The sequence below is a fragment of the Chelonoidis abingdonii genome, chromosome 1 (assembly GCF_003597395.2).
Source record: "Chelonoidis abingdonii isolate Lonesome George chromosome 1, CheloAbing_2.0, whole genome shotgun sequence".
In the NCBI taxonomy this organism is placed as follows: Eukaryota; Metazoa; Chordata; order Testudines; family Testudinidae; genus Chelonoidis; species Chelonoidis abingdonii.
Window position 1 is genome coordinate 157671873 of NC_133769.1, and position 17457 is coordinate 157689329.

Consider the following 17457-nt stretch of genomic DNA (forward strand, 5'->3'; position numbering starts at 1 on the left):
CAGCCTGCTCTCCGAGGAGCATGCCCTGTGCAAGCCAGCCCCAGCTGCACCGCTCTGACAGCACAGCTCAGCCCCAGCGGGGTGAGGGGGTGTCTTACACCCCCCCACCCCCAAGCTGCTCCACTCTCCTCCTGGCTGCTGCTGCGCAATCTACTACAAGACAGAGGAGGAGCTAGTACTGTAATAATGTATCTACCAACACAGCAATCTATACAATGAGTGATTCACAATCAAAGGACTTCACATGGCAGGAGTCAGAGAGCAATTGGGACTTTGCTGGCTTTCTAAGTGGCAGGCCCCAGGAGTCGGAGAGCAACTCACTAGGAGCGTGGTTCTTATCACCACCTCCTCCCTATAATCTGCCATCTAACCAAAAGACTTCGCTGGCTTTCTAAATGGCAGTAGTTGGAGAGCAATCAGGGCCAGCGCTTCCATTTAGGTGACCTAGGTGGCCACCTAGGGCATCAGGATTTGGGGGGGCGGCAATTCAGCGGCAGATCCTTCACTCGCTCCGGGACCCACCGCCAAAATCCCCCAAAGACCAGGAGCGCGGAAGGACCCCCTGCTGCAGAATTGCCACCAACAATCAGGAGCGCGGAAGGACCCCCACCTAGGGCACCAAAAACCCTGGTGCCGCTCCTGAGAGCAATTCATTAGGAGCATGATTCTTATCACCTCCCTATAGTCTGCGATCTAACCAAAGGACTTCCCTAATCACTGCCTTTGTAAATGGGAGGAGAGCAATTCAATGGGAGCGTAGGTCTTACCCTCTTCCTCCCTATAGCCTGCAATCTGCAGCCTGAGCCTGCATCTATTTTTAGGCACAGGCTTTTCAGCGCCCCCCAGATCTCAGCACCTAAGGCGGCTGCCTAACTTGCCTAGTGCTTCCACCGGCCCTGCCACCACTCAGTGCCCCATTTTCTACATCGATCTCCAGGGAAACCATAAGCTACTCAAGGCTTGCCATGTGCCTGTGTTTTGGGTGGTGGCTCCTACTCTTACAGCTACTTCTGGCTATAAAAAGGAGCTTGATTGTTTCTTATATTTTTCAAGAATGATGGACAGTGGCTATGCTCATCAGCGTCAATGAGGCTTTTATGGGCTAAATTCCTCCCTGGAATAACTCAGTTGCTGTAAATGGTCATCTGAGATGAAGACGCCTGAAGTCAGAGTGCAGTCAATGGTACCAGCGCAGTCCCTCTGTGACATCTGCAACCCCTTTCAATAAGCTTCATACGCACTGCTGTGCACGGTCTGACTCAGGAGCAAACTCATGCCACCATGGGTCTAGAAGCCAGGTAAAGCCTTAGGCTGGAGTCTGAGCTTATCTACAAAAAGAACAGGAGTACTCGTGGCACCTTACAGACTAACAAATTTATTTGAGCATGAGCTTTCATGGGCTACAGCTCACTTCATCAGATGCATAGACTGGAGTCTCTAAGGTGCCACAAGTACTCCTGTTCTTTTTGTGGCTACAGACTAACATGCCTGCTACTCTGAAACCTGAGCTTATCTACAGTCCCGTAAATCCTGGTCTTCGCAACAAAAAGTGTGGGGTGGGGATACACATGCAAGTGATATAAAGTGGGGGGAGGGCAGAGTATCACCCACAGAAAGGGTCTAAAAATTAGTGGAAAAATAAAAAGCAGTGCAAGGCTCACCAGCTGGGCAGGGGCCCCCTATTGGCAGCTACAGACAGCCCGGCCGGTGGCACCCCCAGCCCCACGGAACCCTGCACCACACCTAATACATAGGCTAGGTTTATGTCACACAGGTCACGGGCTTCAAATCCCCAACTTCCAGAGACCTCTTGTGCCAGTCTCCGCTTCCCCGCAGGGGCTGTGGACTCTGGAGCCGGCAGCCAGCGGGGCACTGCAGGGTTCCAGGGACAGACTCCTGGGGGGCGGAAGGCAGCAAAGGGTTGGGGGGGCCTGTTTTCCCTGTGGGCGCTCTGGTCCCCCAGCAGCTCCCAGCGAGGCTGTCGCCAGCCGGTCCCCCCGGACCCCGCACCTGCAGCCGGGCGAGCATGTCAGCAGCGGGGTGACGCACGAGGCGGCGCGCGGGAACCCGCCTAGCGCATGAGGGGCCGGTAGTGCGCGTGCAGGCCGCGCGGCCGGGACGGGGGGCGGGCAGAGTGCCCGCGCGCTGCATGGGCACCACGTGCCGCGAGCCCAGAGACGCGAGGGGGCGGGGCGATCCAGCGCGGCTCGGGCCTAGCGGGCGGCGGGATGGAGCCGCGGGAGGCGGCCGGGGCTGCGGGTGGCGGCGGCGCGGGCTGCTGGAGCTGAGCTGGAGCTGCCGCGGCGCGGGCGGGCGAGGCGGGCGCGGTGGGGCCGAGCTGGAGGCGCGGCGCACGCGCGAGACCGGCGGCTGTGCTGTCGCGGCGGCTGTCGGGCCCGCTGCCCGCGGGGCTGGCGCGCTGGTTCCGGCGCTGGAGTGCTGGACGTGAGCGGCACCGGGCTGGCGGCGCTGGGGGCCGAGCTGCTGGAGCTGCCGCGGCTCCGCACCCTGCTGGCCAAGAACAACCGGCTGGGCGGGCCCGGCGCGCTGCCCAAGGGGCTGGGGCAGGCCCCGCTCGCCCGCTCCCTGCGCGTCCTCAACCTCAGCGGCAACCGCTTCGCCGAGCTGCCCGCCGCGCTGCTGGGCCTGCGGGGGCTGCAGAGCCTCAGCCTGGGCAGCAACCGGCTGCACAGCATCCCGCCCGAGATCCAGGCCCTCAGCAGGTGAGAGCCGGGCCACGGGGGCGGGGGCCGCTGCTGGCGAGGGGGGTCCCCGGAGAGCCCCGGGCCGCTCTGGCGGGGCCAGACAGGCCCCCGAGGGGCAGCGAGGATCCCCGGCCCCGTTTCGGCTGGGGAATCTCAAGCGCAGGGAGGAGAACACAGGTGCGCCGGTTCCCCTCCTGCGCCGGTCGGGCCCTGTGCTGCCCTGCACGCTGCCCCTGAGGAGGTGGCCAGGCTAGGGCAGAAGGTGCCCCTACGGCAGGGCAGCTCGCGCTTTGTAGCCCCTTTATCAAACTCCCCTTTAACACGTTAGCTGGCCAAGGTGTCGCATAGGGCCTGTCAACTGTTGGGAACAAGCCACGTCCACCTTGACTGAATTGGCCTCGTTAGCACTGACCCCCCCACCCCCGACCCCCCAACGTGACAAGGCAACTCCCATCTTTTCCTGTGCTGTGTATTTATACCTGTCTTGGATTTTCACGCCATGTATCTGATGAATTGGGCTGTAACCCATGAAAGCTTATGCCCAAATACATTTGTTAGTCTCTAAGGTGCCACAAGGACTCTTTTTTTTTTTTTTTTTTTTCTTTTTTTTTTCTGATATAGACTAACATGGCTACCCCTCTGAAACCTCTTGTGACAGTAAGGTTGCTTGTGGTTTTCATGTGAGTTAACATGGTCAGGGTAAACCCCTATGTAGCCCTAGAGTCTCTACCTTATGTAATAGTGACAAACAGCCTTAATGCCTTCACTTGGATTTTACCTCCTGTTAGGTAATTTAAGAACACATGTATTTTTTTTCTAGTGAAGTTGTGTCCTGAGAGTATGTCTAGGCTATGGGAAAAGATGTGGTTTTAATTGATTGGCTCGTTTGAGCTAGCCCACCTCATTTGAAATACTTGTAATGTAATCTAATTGCATCAGACAATTTAACACTCGTACACCCCTGTTACCTGGTAAATGCTGAATCTAGGAGACAGCTTGAGGTAGCTGTTTAAAAAATGCACTTTCTCTACTATAGAGTATTCTAACTAGATAGACAGAATCGAATGTTTTTTAGTGTTTTATCAGGCTACAAGCTACAGTTGTCCAGTCTTGGATGTTAAACATTATGGGTTTCTACTTCAGGTTATTTTTCCAGTTTTAATCAAACCTCTGATGATTTAGCCAGTCTGGTGCTGTTTCTTGGACTGAGAAAGTAGTGAGTAATGATGCAGGCTACGGCTACATTAGAAATTTCAAAGCACTGCCGCGGCAGCGCTTTGAAGTGTGAGTGTAGTCAGAGCCGCAGCGCTGGGAGAGAGCTCTCTCAGCGCTGCTTGTAAACCACATCCCTTATGGGTGTAGCGTGCAGCGCTGGGAGCCGATCTCCCAGCGCTGCCACCCTGATTACACTGACACTTTACAGCGCTGCATCTTGCAGCGCTCAGGGGGGTGTTTTTTCACACCCCTGAGCGCGAAAGTTGCAGCGCTGTAAAGTGCCAGTGTAGCCAAGCCCTTAGACATAAACTGGGGTTGAGTGATTCCTAGTTCTGCTGGACAAAAGCAACAGAAAAACTCAGGCTTTGGCTAGCATCTTCCCACTTTTTAAACCCCATTCCCAAAATTAGGACCCTGGTCCTGGAGTCCTTATGTGACTGGTTGGCACCTAGATGCGATGGTGATGGCTGGGCACCCTATAAATACCTCAGATTTATACAGACAGATGGAATATACTCTATTCTAGTCTAGACTACTAGCCCCAATGATTTTCAGTTAGAATACTTTCATGAGTGAGAATGGGAGGATCAGCCTCTAAATGAGTTAATCTTCTAAAAGGAGTAATTTCTATAATTTCAGGTATTATATCACACCAGTTGCATGAGAGGAAAAAATTCAGCTATCGTTTCTAAATCAAGAAGAAACATACAAACTGAAGCCTTACATGTAAATAAGATAAGGCCTGGATAGGACAGAGTAAAGGAAAAGGATGAGTCTGTGAGGATCCCAGTTTTGCCAACTCTTGCGACTTTTGTCATGATATTTAATATTTTCCAGTTCAAGTTCCTGGAGTCCTGATTATGGAATCTCAGATTTGATTTTTTTTTTTTTTCTCTTCCAGACAAGGAGGCCACCTGATCTCTTTGTCCTCAACACCTTCAGTTGGCACCTTGCAGAGGAAACTGAGGCACCCACACAGTATTCAGAGAAAACATTAAGAACATTCCCACAAAATATAACACCATATATTGAAGCAGGCAAGTGCTGCTTCTGACTTTCCACTTTTAATTGACGCTTGTAATCTTGTGGCGCTGACGCGTTGTCGATTCATTTTATCCCAGCAACAAATTCTTGATTTGTAGGACCACTAATAATCAACAATGGATTTTTCTGATAGTGATATTGTGCAATAAAGAGAAATTTAAATGCTTACAGCTTCCAGTCCATGTTTACACTATTTAATAAAATATAAATATATCGGCTTACAGGGCGGGAGTGGGGGGGGGGAGGCATCACCATTTTGGACACCACCAAAAATTATACAAACCTGCCGCCTATGCCCATCACCACCAGATAAAGAAACAGATCTTAAGGAGCAAAGAGTCCTGTGGCACCTTATAGACTAACAGACGTATTGGAGCATGAGCTTTCATGGGTGAATACCCACTTTGTCGGATGCATGATCTTAAGGAAGCATCTGATTTGGCAAGAAATCCCTTCTCCGTGGTTGTGAAACCGTCATTTCTCTACGGTTTATCTTTATGGCCCCCACTTTTCTATTGTCAGTCTGTTTGGTTCTCTGATTGTTTCTGTCTGCTGGAGAATTAATTTTGCTGGTGTAAGTTAATTAGGGGCGTGGGATGTAATTGGTTAGAGAATTCTGTTACAATAGGTTAGAATAGGTTAGTTACATTTCAGTAAAATGATTGGTTAAGGTCTAGCTGAGAATATTACTGTATAAACTGGGGTCAGACAGGAAGTGGGCAGGGAAATTGGAATCATGCTAACGAGGGGGATGGGAATAGGAACGGGGAACAGGGACACAGGCAAGGCTCTGCGGTGTCGGAGCTGGGAAAGGGGACGTGGGGTAAACACTCTGCAGTGTCAGAGCTCATAGACTCATAGACTTTAAGGTCAGAAGGGACCATTATGATCGTCTAGTCCGACCTCCTGCACAATGCAGGCCACAGACTTCACACCCACCCACTCCTGTAACAAACCCCTGACCTATGTCTGAGCTATTGAAGGCCTCAACTCGTTGTTTAAAGACTTCAAGGTGCAGAGAATCCTCCAGCAAGTGACCCGTGCCCCACGCTGCAGAGAAAGGTGAAAAACCCCCAGGTCTCTGCCAATCTGCCCTGGAGGAAAATTCCTTCCTGACCCAAATATGGTGATCAGTTAAACCCTGAGCATGTGGGCAAGACTCACCAGCCAGCACCCAGGAAAGAATTGTCTGTAGGGATGTGGGGTAAACGCTCTGTGGTGTCAGAGCTGGGAAGGGAATGCTGGGGAACAGACTCTGTCAGTGTATAGAGATCAGCCTGACTGGTGTGAAGGGCTTCAGAATCTGCTTGCTTGGAAACTAACCCCAGTAAACATCCCTTTGTCTGCGCTTCGACTTCTGGTCTTTTGCTGCTTGCTGTCTGCCTGACAAGAGCCAGGGAAGTGGGCAGGGGAAGGGAAAGCCCTCTAACAATGGCTCCTTGCTCCTCTCCCTCCAGGCTCAGGGATGGGCAGGACTCCAGGCTCTGCTTGAGAGATCCTGGCATAGGGGCTGGTGGGGGAGAAAGGATTGTAAATTCTGACCTGCACTCTGGAGAGGAGGTAATAAGGGCATTTTTGACCCCTCACCTGCCTCAGTGTTCCAGGGCTGGAGTTCTACATTCCACAGGGCCAAAGGAGGGGTGAAGCTATTTGGTTAATGAAAACCAATGCTCCAGGTGAGGCTTGAACTCACAACCTCAGCATAGCTCCTCTCAGCACTGCTCTATAAGTACTGTGCGCTAGCCAATTGCGCCACTGGAGCACTTGTTAATTGTGATTCTCCAAACCCCCCTAGGCTGATAAAGCCAAGGCGTGACCCCAAAAATTCTCAGTGGGGTTGAAAGCAGGTAGCGACAAGTGTTGTACTCAGTAGGGTGGATTCTTCTTAAGGCTTCCAGGCACCATTTCACCCTTTTGTTAGTCTCTGTGTAATAACAGAGCTGATTAAGACTCAATGGAGAGTCTTGCTGCAGACCAACAGATCTGAAATCACTGAAACCAGCTCTAAGCATTAGTCCTGCTTTGGGACAGCGTCTCTCATACAAGAAACTGCCAAGTCTGTGCTAGCAGTGAGGCTCCCTCACTAACAGCTGAAATCAGGGAGAGCTGCGTGAAGTGCAGGGCCCAGGGGTGCCTGAACAGGGGGGAACAACACCCCAGGACTTTTCAAAATGGGAGGGCTCTGCCTTACCACTTTGTAATGACCGTAAGGGTGGTGAGGGTGGGGAGGGGGCAGAGAGCAGTGAGCGGGAGGCACGGTCTTGGGGGAAGAGGCAGCATAGGAGTGGGGCCTTGGGGAGAGGAGTGAGGCAGGGGCGTGGAGTTGAGTGGAAGGGATCGGGCTCTGGTGGTGGCCGCTACTTTTAGGTAGGGCTGCCTGGCAGAGGGGGGGCAAGTGGGGCAATTTGCCCCAAGCCCCAGGCCCCACAGGGGCTGCGCAAGCCCTGGCCAAGAATCCCTTCCCTGGCTAGAAGCGCCTTTTTTATTTTTTATTCACCCAGCAGCGATCCAGGTCTTTGGATGCACTTCAGCAGTGGGTCCTTCAGTGCTGCCGAAGACGTGGAGTGAGTGAAGGACCTGCTGCCACTGAAGACTCAGACGCCGCCCAGTGAGTACAAGCACCACAGCAAGTGGTGCCTTTTTATGTCCACTCCCCCGCTTTGCCCTAGGCCCCCGAATCTTCTGGGTGGCCCTGCTTCTAGGGACCTGTTCCACTCCTGGTGGGACCACAAGACATCCCAGAGGAGAGAGTGTGGCCAGCAGAGCGGTGCCAGGGTAGCCTGAGACTCTTCCCCGCCCTGCCTTTCCCTGACTATGAAGCCTGGCCCTGGCACTCCTTCCTTTGAATGCCATGTGCACAAGAGGAAGAGTGTGGCAGCTGCAGGGACCAAAGTTATGGACATCAGGTGAAGCAGTGAGAAACAATCATATGGTCAACCCGCAGGACTCTCTAACAAGACTGTTAAGTTCTAGGACCCCAACCTATAGCAGCCAGCCCATTGAACTGGCCAGACCAAAGACCTGTCTCCAGTGGGCATCAGTCACCCAGCATGAGGGAAAAACCTCACTCTAGTTCATCCTGAGACAGGAACCAAACACACTGAACTCCAGGGCTTTGCAGTAAACCAACGTACCTGCTGGAGGTTCCACTGAGATGTGAACGCAGATTGCAGGATTCAGAGTCCTAAGTGCTGCCCATTACACCATGAGACCTGCTGCTAGCTTGCTTTCTAGACCCCTGTGACCCTCAGCTGGCTGGCTTCCACTCTGCACTTATTGCTTCCCACCAGCGGCTTCCTCTCGCGGGACTCTCTCTCCTCCTCCAGCGACTGTGGTCCTCCACTATCAGATCCGTGGGGTCCTGCCCTGAGTCCCAGCATCCCCCTGTTTTGTCTCCATTCCCTGCAGTCCGCAAAAATGTCAGCGGAGGCCGCCCTCTCCCTTCACTTGGTGCTCCCACTCAAATCAGCCAGCGGCAGCCTCATCTCCTGGAACTCGGCCAGCTGTCACTTGATCCGGTCGTACAGTCACACGGCTGACTGGCTCCTCAGCATGGATGGCCTTGTGGAAATCTCACAGGTGATGCTGGGGGAAGGGGTAGAGTGGGGGCAGGGCCTGGGGAGGAAAGGGGGGATTTGTCCCAACCCCGTACCCCTCTAGGGCCAGCCCTGAAGGGAAGCACTGACTATTACAGTGACAATAAAACTGACCAGCATTGCAGGGGGCTGAGGGAGATCCGCACTCATCAGGTCTCTTCTCTCCCCCAGGGTGAGCCAGACACTGCTCTCCCCTGGCTCTCACTCTAGCAGCTGGACGCCAAGGAGCCATTTCCCCACAGGAAGTTCATTGAGTGCCCCTGTGGTGGTGCTGGGGGGGCTGGCGCTGCTGCTGGCTCTGGGGCTGGCAGGGGGCTGATGTCTGCACAGACTCTCAGCTGCCTGCCGGAGGGGGCACTTGGGACCTTACCAGACTGGCTCAGTGAAGACAGGGTTTGACAGACCAATACAGATACTCTCCAGAGCACGGAGCAGCATCCACTATGCAGCCAGGCAATGAGCATTTCCCACAGCCTGGAGCCAGGGGGAGGCAAGCAGCTGCTGTTCCAGCTCCTGGGGGACAGGCCCTGTCAGCCAACAGCCACTTCTTACTCACCACAGCTAGGGGCGTCGGGTTCCTCCGGTGGGAGTGTGGAGCAGCAGTTCGTTTTCCTGTTCGCACTCCTCTGCGGTGTGAAAATCGGAGAGGGGGAGGCAGAAGCCCACTTTGCTCCCAAAATGACGTCCAGTGGGGGTGTCATAAACAGATAGTTAAGGGTTAATGTCTCTTTTACCTGTAAAGGGGGGTTAAGAAGCTCAGTAAACCTGGCTGACACCTGACCAGAGGACCAATAGGAGGACAAGATACTTTCAAATCTCGGTGGAGGGAAGTCTTTGTTTGTGCTTGTTGTTTTGGGGGTTGTTCGCTCTCAGGACTGAGAGGGACCAGACGTCCATTCAGGCTCTCCAAATCTTTCTGAATCAGTCTTTCATGTTTCAGAATTATAAGTATAGCCAGGCTAGGCGGATTAGTCTTATGTTTGTTTTTTTTCAACTTGTAAATGTTCCTTTTTTCTGGAAGGATTTTTACCTCTGTTTGCTGTAACTTTGAATCTAAGGCTGGGGGGGGGGTCTCTCTAGTCTATATGAATCTGAATACCCTGTAAATCATTTTCCATCCTGATTTTACAGAGATAATTTTTTTTTTTCTTTCTTTAATTAAAAGCTTTCTTTTTTAAGAACCTGATTGATTTTTTCCTTTTTTAAGATCCAAGGGGATTGGGTCTGATCTCACCAGGGTTTGTGGGGGAAAGAAGGGGAGATGGTTAACTTCTCCTTGTTTTAAGATCCAAGGAGTTTGGATCTTTGTTCACCAGGGAATTGGTGAAGTCTCTCAAGGCTGCCCAGGGAGGGGAAAGTTTTGGGGGATAGAAGTGTGCCAAACACTAAATTTTGGCTGGTGCAGCGATACCAGATCTAAGCTAGTAATTAAACTTAGAAGTGTTCATGCAGGTACCCCACATTGTACTCTAAAGTTCAGAGTGGGGAAAAAACCCTCGACAGGGGGAAGCCAGAACAACAGGGGTGGGGTGGCAAGTGGTGGCCAGACTCTCATCGCAGGGTCTAGTCTAGCTCAGGGTCCAGGTCAATCTTCCCCCCGCACCACTGGCCCCCAGTCCTCTTCTGCCACCAGGTTAACCCGGGAACTCAGGCAGACACTGGAGAGGAAGCAGTCAAGCTGAGCAAGGCAGGCCAAAGTGAGTTTTGTCATCATGGGCCCGCTCACAATGATCCTTTTTGTGTGCAACTGCTGCAAAAACATCCCGGACAGAGAGCAACAGGCCAAAACACTCCCACACAGCTGCCAAAGTAGCTCAGTTGGGAGAGCATTAGACTGAAGATCTAAATATCCCTGGTTCAATCTCAGGCTTTGGCAGGCCCTTTCATTCCTCTTTGTGCAGTGGTGTCATGTTTTCTGAGTGAACAGCAATGCCTGCACCCCAGATGAGATCCTGATCTTGGGCTCTGCAGTAGGAAAACATAGAATGGGCTTCTGCTCCAAGTTGGCCCACCTGACCTTTAATGATGAGAGATGGGAGCTGTCTTTCCCAACATGGCAGCAAGTGAGTGAGGCAGGGTGGCCCTCAGGAATGGTGCCAGAGGGCTGCTGGGCAGCGATTAGGGATGAAAACTCCTCTGTGCAACTGAGCAATGGCAGTCCCAGGGAAGGGGCATCTGTAAAAGTGGCCATGTGGAAGGTGGCAGGGATTTGAGGGCCCAGGAGGAGGTGCTTGATGTTCAGTGCCTTGGAGCAGCTGGACTTGGACATGGTGGCTGTTCAGGAAATGCACATTAACAATCTAAAGTAGCTCAATAGGCAGAGGGTGATAGAGGAAGGGGCCCATCTCTCTGGTCCTCCTGGCCAGGGAAGAAGGATGGGTTGGAGTGTTGTTCTTCACATTCACAGTACAAGTACAGAAGGTGCTGGAGGGCATTACTGGTAGATTTTGTGCTCTGTGACACTGGTTACTGCTATATTAGGAGACCTGGGAGATGGGTTGGAAATAGGAGGGAGAGTGGGCCATAATGGCAGAGAGAAAGGAGGGTCAGGGCAAAAGTGGGAGGTAAGATCAAATCAGTATCTTAGATGCCTATATATAAATGCGAGAAGTATGGGTAATAAGCAGGAAGAACTGGAAGTGCTAATAAATAAATACAACTAAGATATTATTAGCATCATCGAAACTTGGTGGGATAATACACATGATTGGAATGCTGGTATGGATGAGTACAGCTTGCTCAGGAAGGATAGACAGGGAAAAGGGAGGAGGTGTTGCCTTATGTATTAAAAATGTACACACTTGGACTGAGGTAAATTCTGGCTCCTTCTCAAGCTCAAGCTGGCCACCCCTGCTTAACTCTAAAGGCATCGAACCAGCCAGAGACACTCCAGTTTCCCAGTAGCAAAGTAATCTGTGAATCATGTGAAACTTGTGTCCTCTTACTGGAGTCTTCATGTTGTCCATAAACAGATAAGAAAATTTAATAGCACAGAAGTACTTTATATCTCTTTGACTATAAAGGTTAACAAGTTCAGTAAGCCTGGCTGTCACCTGACCAGAGGACCAATCAGGAGACAGGATACTTTCAAATCTTGAGGGAGGGAAGTCTGTGTGTGCTGTTTAGAATTTGGTTGTTGTTCACTCTGGGGGTCAGGGACCAGACGTGCAACCAGTTTCTCTCCAATCTCTCTGATACAGGTTCTTAGAGTCAAAATAGTAAGTACTAGGTATAATAGGCGAGTTAGCCTTATGTTTGTTTTCTTTATTTGCAAATGTGTATTGGCTGGAAGGAGTTTAACTGTGTATTTGGCTGGGGGAGTTCAAATTTGTAATTTGCTGAACGGATTTTAATTTGTGCTTGAATACTTAGGCTGGGAGGGTATTCCAGTGTCTATAGCTGAAAACCTGTACCTAATCCATCTTAAATTTATAAAGATAATTTTCACTGTTTTTCTCTCTTTAATTAAAAGTTTCTTGTTAAGAACCTGATTGTTTATTTATTCTGGCGAGACCCCAGGGACTGGGTCTGGATCCACCAGCGAATTGGGTGGAGAAGGGGGAAGGGGAGAGGAGGCTGATTTCTCTCTCTGTCAGGATACTTTCTCTCTCAGGAAGAGTCTGGGAGGGGGAAAGAGAAGGAGGGAAGAAGGTGAATTTTCCTCTCTTGTTTGTGATTCAAGGAGTTTGAATCACAGTAATCTTCCAGGGTAACCAGGGAGGGAAGCCTGGAAGAGGCAACAGTGCAGGAAAGGGTTTACTTTCCTTGGGGTAAGATCAAGGGTCCTGGGTCCTTGGGGTTCCCCGGGCAAGGTTTTGGGGGGACCAGAGTGTACCAGGCACTGGAATTCCTGGTTGGTGGCAGTGCTACAGGTTCTAAGCTGGTAATTGAGCTTAGAGGAATTCATGCTGGTACCCCATCTTTTGGACGCTAAGGTTCAGAGTGGGGAATTGTACCATGACACATGTGCTTCAGAGTTTGAATCTATGTATACTTAAGTAATGACCTCTTATTCAAAAACAAGAACCCAGATGTCTGAGAAGAGTATATGTGTGGGAGAGTGGGGAGAGAAGTGTCAAATCACCTGTAGGTCTTGTCTGTCTAAATTGGTACAGACTGCCCTTGTATAGTAACCATTAGCGTGAGGCAGTGCTACTGTGGTTCTGATATATACACCTGCAGTCGGAGTAAGCTTCTTCACAGATGAGTTTCAAAAAAATGGGGCTCAGTCTTTGTAATGCTACTCAGACTTGTCTCAAAGTCATTACGTAAAAGGATCTCAGTGGAAATTGTTCAACAGCTTAAGTAAACATAGCAGTTGCCATCTTTATTTTTGCTGTTGGGAACTTGAGTATTCTATTCTTGCAGTTGTACCAGTCTTTGGGTAGTTTAATTCCTCTTCAGTGGAGTTACTCCACATCTACATCAGTGCAAATGAAAGGGGAATCTTTGTGTTTCAAACCAACTGGATATCAAGAACACTTAAACTAAACTGGTTCTCATCCACTTTCTTAACTTCACTATTTTCATGCAGCAGTTATTGTCTTTCGTACTCCTGATTAACATGCAATTGTTGAAGCAATGAGAGTGCGTGAAAGGCTCAAATGAATGTAGCTGGGTCCTACAGAGCAGTCTGCTGAGTAGAGCAATCACCAGAATTATTCACCAATTCACATCAGGGTGGTTTCAGCTGAAAAAAACTGTTGGGTTTTTTTTTAAAGGCTGAAATATTTTGTTTTGACATTGTGTTTAGAAATGAAATGTCACTTTGTTTGACCCAAAGAGGGTTTTTGTTTTGCTTCTCATTTTAGCAAGGAAAAAAACAAAATAATTTAGTGTTTGGTTTGAAATGAAACAAAAAAATTTTCTGGATTTTTCAGTTTGGCTGCCAAACTGAAAAATCAGTTACTCATTTAGCTCTGCTATAGAGCAGAGTTTCTCAAACAGGGATCGCCGCTTGTGTAGAGAAAGCCCCTGGCAGGCCGGGCCGATGTGTTTACCTGCCCCGTCCGCAGGTCCGGCCGATCACGGCTCCCGCTGGCCACGGATCGCTGCTCCGGGCCAATGGGAGTTGGTGGAAGCAGCAGCCAGTGTGTCCCTTGGCCTGTGATACTTCCAGCAGCCAAGTGCTAAGTGTGTGGGTAGACTTGCAACTGGAGCTATGGTAAAGATACAATGTTAGAGGCAACCCACTAGAATTACTTTCTTCAAACATTTTCCCAATAATTTCAGGAGACTGATCTTAAATTTGTTGCATCTCAGCATCTGCTGTGTTGTTTTCTGTAGAAATGACAAATCATAGAAAGTGATGGGGATAAGTGTGTTATCAGATTAAACTCTTACTTCCTCACTCCACTTGCAGACCAGATGGGGAAACTTCTTGTTAAAATTGGTTTTAGGGAAATTTTGATCTCATACCTGAATTTAAAGTTCTGGGCAGATCTTTCCACTGCCAGCTGTTAAGTTTTATGCTAGTCAGCATCTTTGGGCAGTGGGGACAGGCATCATTAGTTGTAAAGAAAGGATAGATCCAAATGTTGGAGTGCTTCTATGCTGGGAAACTAAATGTTAAGAGCATGGCCCTGAGGTTGTATGGTAATTAACAGGATGTTAAACATGAGTTAGTACTCAGCGGAGAAAGGAACTGTTGTGTTTATCATAAATCAGTCAGAAATTACTAGGCAGCAGGTTTAAAACAAACAAAAGGATATAGTTCTTCACACAAGGCACAGTTAACCTGTGGAACTCTTTGCCAGAGGATGTTGTGAAGTCCAAGACCTATAACAAGGTTAAAAAAAGAACCAGATAAGTTGATGGAGGATAGGTTCATCAATGGGCTATTAGCCAGGATGGGCAGGAATGGTGTCCTTAGCCTCTGTTTGCCAGAAGCTGGGAATAGACGACAGGATGGATCACTTGATGATCACCTGTTCTGTTCATTCCCTCTGGGGCACCTGGCATGGCCCATTGTCAAGAAGGCAGGATACTGGGCTAGATGGACCTTTGGTCTGACCCAGTATGGCCATTCTTATGTTTTTAATGACTTTCAGTAGTGTATCCCTAAAAGGGTGGTGAATCCCATGCTGTAGCTGAGATCAGTGTAGGGAGGGTTAAAGCAATAATTTGAGCCCAAGGTGTACATGGAAAAAAATTAGATCCATGGTGATGTTGTAAATAGCTGATTATATTTGAGATGTAGCTCCGGAACCCCTCAGTCAAATGACCCCAAATTTAGATGCTAATCCTATTCCACACAGCAGATTTCAATACCATCTAAGATGCAATGTGGATTTTGGTGCACTTAGAGAGTCAACTAAGCTCAAAGTGACACTCAACATTAACTATAGAAGAGCTGCTCCACTATCATCTTATTATGGTCATTGATAATATGTCAACTTTCTCTTCATATGGTATGTCTTAACAGAAGTTGTTTTATCTGCAGTGCAAGCTGTAAATCTCTCGTAAACTAAATGAGACCAAGCACTAAGTGAAACTGCAGAAATGAGATTAACCAAGTAATGAAGTCGTCTTCTCTTTCAGTTTAGAGTTTTTGTACCTTGGAGGGAATTTCATTACTTCAATCCCACCTGAGTTAGCAAACCTGCCTTCTCTAAGTTACCTAGTGCTGTCTGACAACAAGATCCAGAGTATTCCTCCTCAGCTGGCACAGTGAGTATATCCAACTAATTTGCTCTCTTCAACCACCAGCCAATGCTCAAACCTCTTTATTCTGCAAGTGTGGATAAGAGTACCTGGGAAGGTCTGGTTGCTCTTTAGTTCTTAATCACAGGTTAGGTCTGCAGGGGGCGATTCTCAGCGCCAGGCAATGCAAGGAGGACTTGTAAATTCAAAATATTGTGAAAGTGAATGGCCATTTTAGGATTTGGTATAGCAGCCATCACCATAACATCTAAGCACGGACGCAGGAAGTGTGAAAGTTGAAATGCCAATAACAAAAATAAATGCCACGCTATACGTTTTTCATCATATTGAGCTCAGCCTCCTTTGCCTTCTACCCAAAATCTTTTCCTGGTCTTATTTGCATGATACTCTTATATAGCATCTCATTCAAGGATATCAGAATGTTTAAAACGTTCACTAAGGTTCACAACACACCTCTGAATGTAAGATTTGTTTTATCTACTACAAAATAGAAAAAAATCTGTACGGTAGTTGGATAGAAAATAAAGACTACCCTGTGCAATTGAAACTCCAAGCTAAGGTGATAAAAGCATGGGGGTTTCCAAGTTGGAATTTGATCAGGATAGCAGGGTTTAGCATTACTACTCTTGACGTGGGATCTCTGACATCAGGTGTTCATAACCTTAGTTTTGTTTCGTTTGAAAGATGATTCTTCCAGCAGTACGATGTCCTTATGCAGTATGAGGAATATTGGTTAGGTGCTGACAAAGGGAAGAGCTCTACATACAAAAATTCAACGTGTTGTGTCTCCCAGTCACTCTCACCTGGTCTGACCTTGCTTAGCTCTTGAGCTCTGACGGGATCTGAGCATGCGGTGATGCAGGTGCAGACAATGAAACCATGGGGTTTGCCAGAGTTGGCTAACTGCTAGTGTGATCATCTTTAATATTTGATTGAGAACCAGTGACCTATTCAGTGCATTGTGTGGAACTTTTTGAATACATACCCTTGGTGCAAGGAAACATCCCTCTAAAAAGCATCTTTTTGTGTAGCACTATTTAGTTCCATACTAGTTTTTTAGGGTGGGTTGGCAGACACATTTAAGACCCTGCTTATTTCTTAAACATGCACTGAGGAGCTGAGCCAAGTTCTGCATAGGCTAGTCTGTGTGCTAGACCAGCAGCTCTGTTAGCATGGCTGTGTGCTTAAAGGAAAAAGCCAAAGGAAACAAGCTAGTGAGAAAGGTAGTAAATGGGTGGTGCTTTGTAATGCTTGTTCCTCTTGACTGTCTTCCTTTTAATTTTTCAGGTTGCATTCCCTACGTTCCCTTAGCCTTCACAACAACCTGCTGACATACCTCCCCCGGGAGATCCTCAGCCTGGTTCACCTGGAAGAGCTGAGTTTGCGAGGGAACCCACTGGTTGTTCGCTTTGTACGTGATCTGACTTATAATCCCCCAAGTCTCCTGGAACTAGCTGGACGCACCATGAAAACCCGCAACGTTCCCTATGCTTCCAGTGATCTCCCAGGGAATCTTGTCAGATATTTGAGCCTAGCCAGCAACTGCCCCAATCCTAAGTGTGGAGGTAAGTTAGCTGCTCTCTGCTCCCTGTTCTTACCTGATGGCTTTTCTATTTCTTTCTAACCTAGCTCTTCTTTTGGTAGCTTAATTGCATGTGTTGTCATACTAGTCAGTTCCTGCTGTGAGCATTTCAGTAGCCCCAGGTGTTGTCTTCCTCAAGGGACTGTCACTGCATCTTAACTTGGGCTGTCTCTACCCTAAGCAAGAAAGTCCCTGCAAGGTCATTGATTGCTTAAAATCTTAGCACTGGTTGCAAACACTGCACAGGAGCACTGTTTTTGATAGAACTGTTTTAATTAGTACGCAAAATACACTTTTAGAACTGTGCGGCTGTACCAGCATGTTCTGGGATTCCTGAGGTGTTGAGCACAACTGTCACATGTAACCTGTATGCAAGGGGTTTTACAGGCATTGCACAAGACTGGGGAGTTCCAAGTAATACTTTGCAAGGGATTTATTCTAATTCAAATTGTCTATTTCTTAGGGCTTGGCTATACTTGCAAGTTGCAGCGCTGGTGAGGGGGTTACAGCGCTGCAACTTACTCAGTGTCCACACTTACAAAGCTCAGCCAGCGCTGCAACTCCCTGGCTGCAGCGCTGGCTGTACTCCTGGTCTGCTACAGGTGTAGCGAATCCAGCGCTGGTGATGCAGCACTGCTCATCAGGTGTGGAC

At 49.0% G+C, this 17457-nt stretch overlaps 1 protein-coding gene and 2 non-coding genes across 3 annotated transcripts in view; 2 read left to right on the forward strand and 1 right to left on the reverse strand.

Annotated features, from left to right (window-relative positions):
- Positions 1–2228: 2228 nt before the first annotated feature.
- LRRC58 (leucine rich repeat containing 58) overlaps positions 2229–17457 on the forward strand; it is a 21275-nt gene continuing 6046 nt past the window's right edge. Inside the window, 6 exon segments of the mRNA XM_075071853.1 lie at positions 2229–2270; positions 2273–2364; positions 2366–2425; positions 2427–2723; positions 15101–15229; positions 16511–16788. Of these exon segments, the coding sequence (XP_074927954.1) occupies positions 2229–2270; positions 2273–2364; positions 2366–2425; positions 2427–2723; positions 15101–15229; positions 16511–16788 (898 nt within the window).
- TRNAI-UAU (transfer RNA isoleucine (anticodon UAU)) lies at positions 6633–6726 on the reverse strand. Its single transcript has 2 exons — positions 6689–6726; positions 6633–6668 (listed from the first exon to the last, which is right to left on the reverse strand). It is a non-coding gene; the product is annotated as a tRNA-Ile (tRNA).
- Positions 10364–10436, forward strand: TRNAF-GAA (transfer RNA phenylalanine (anticodon GAA)). Its single transcript has one exon. It is a non-coding gene; the product is annotated as a tRNA-Phe (tRNA).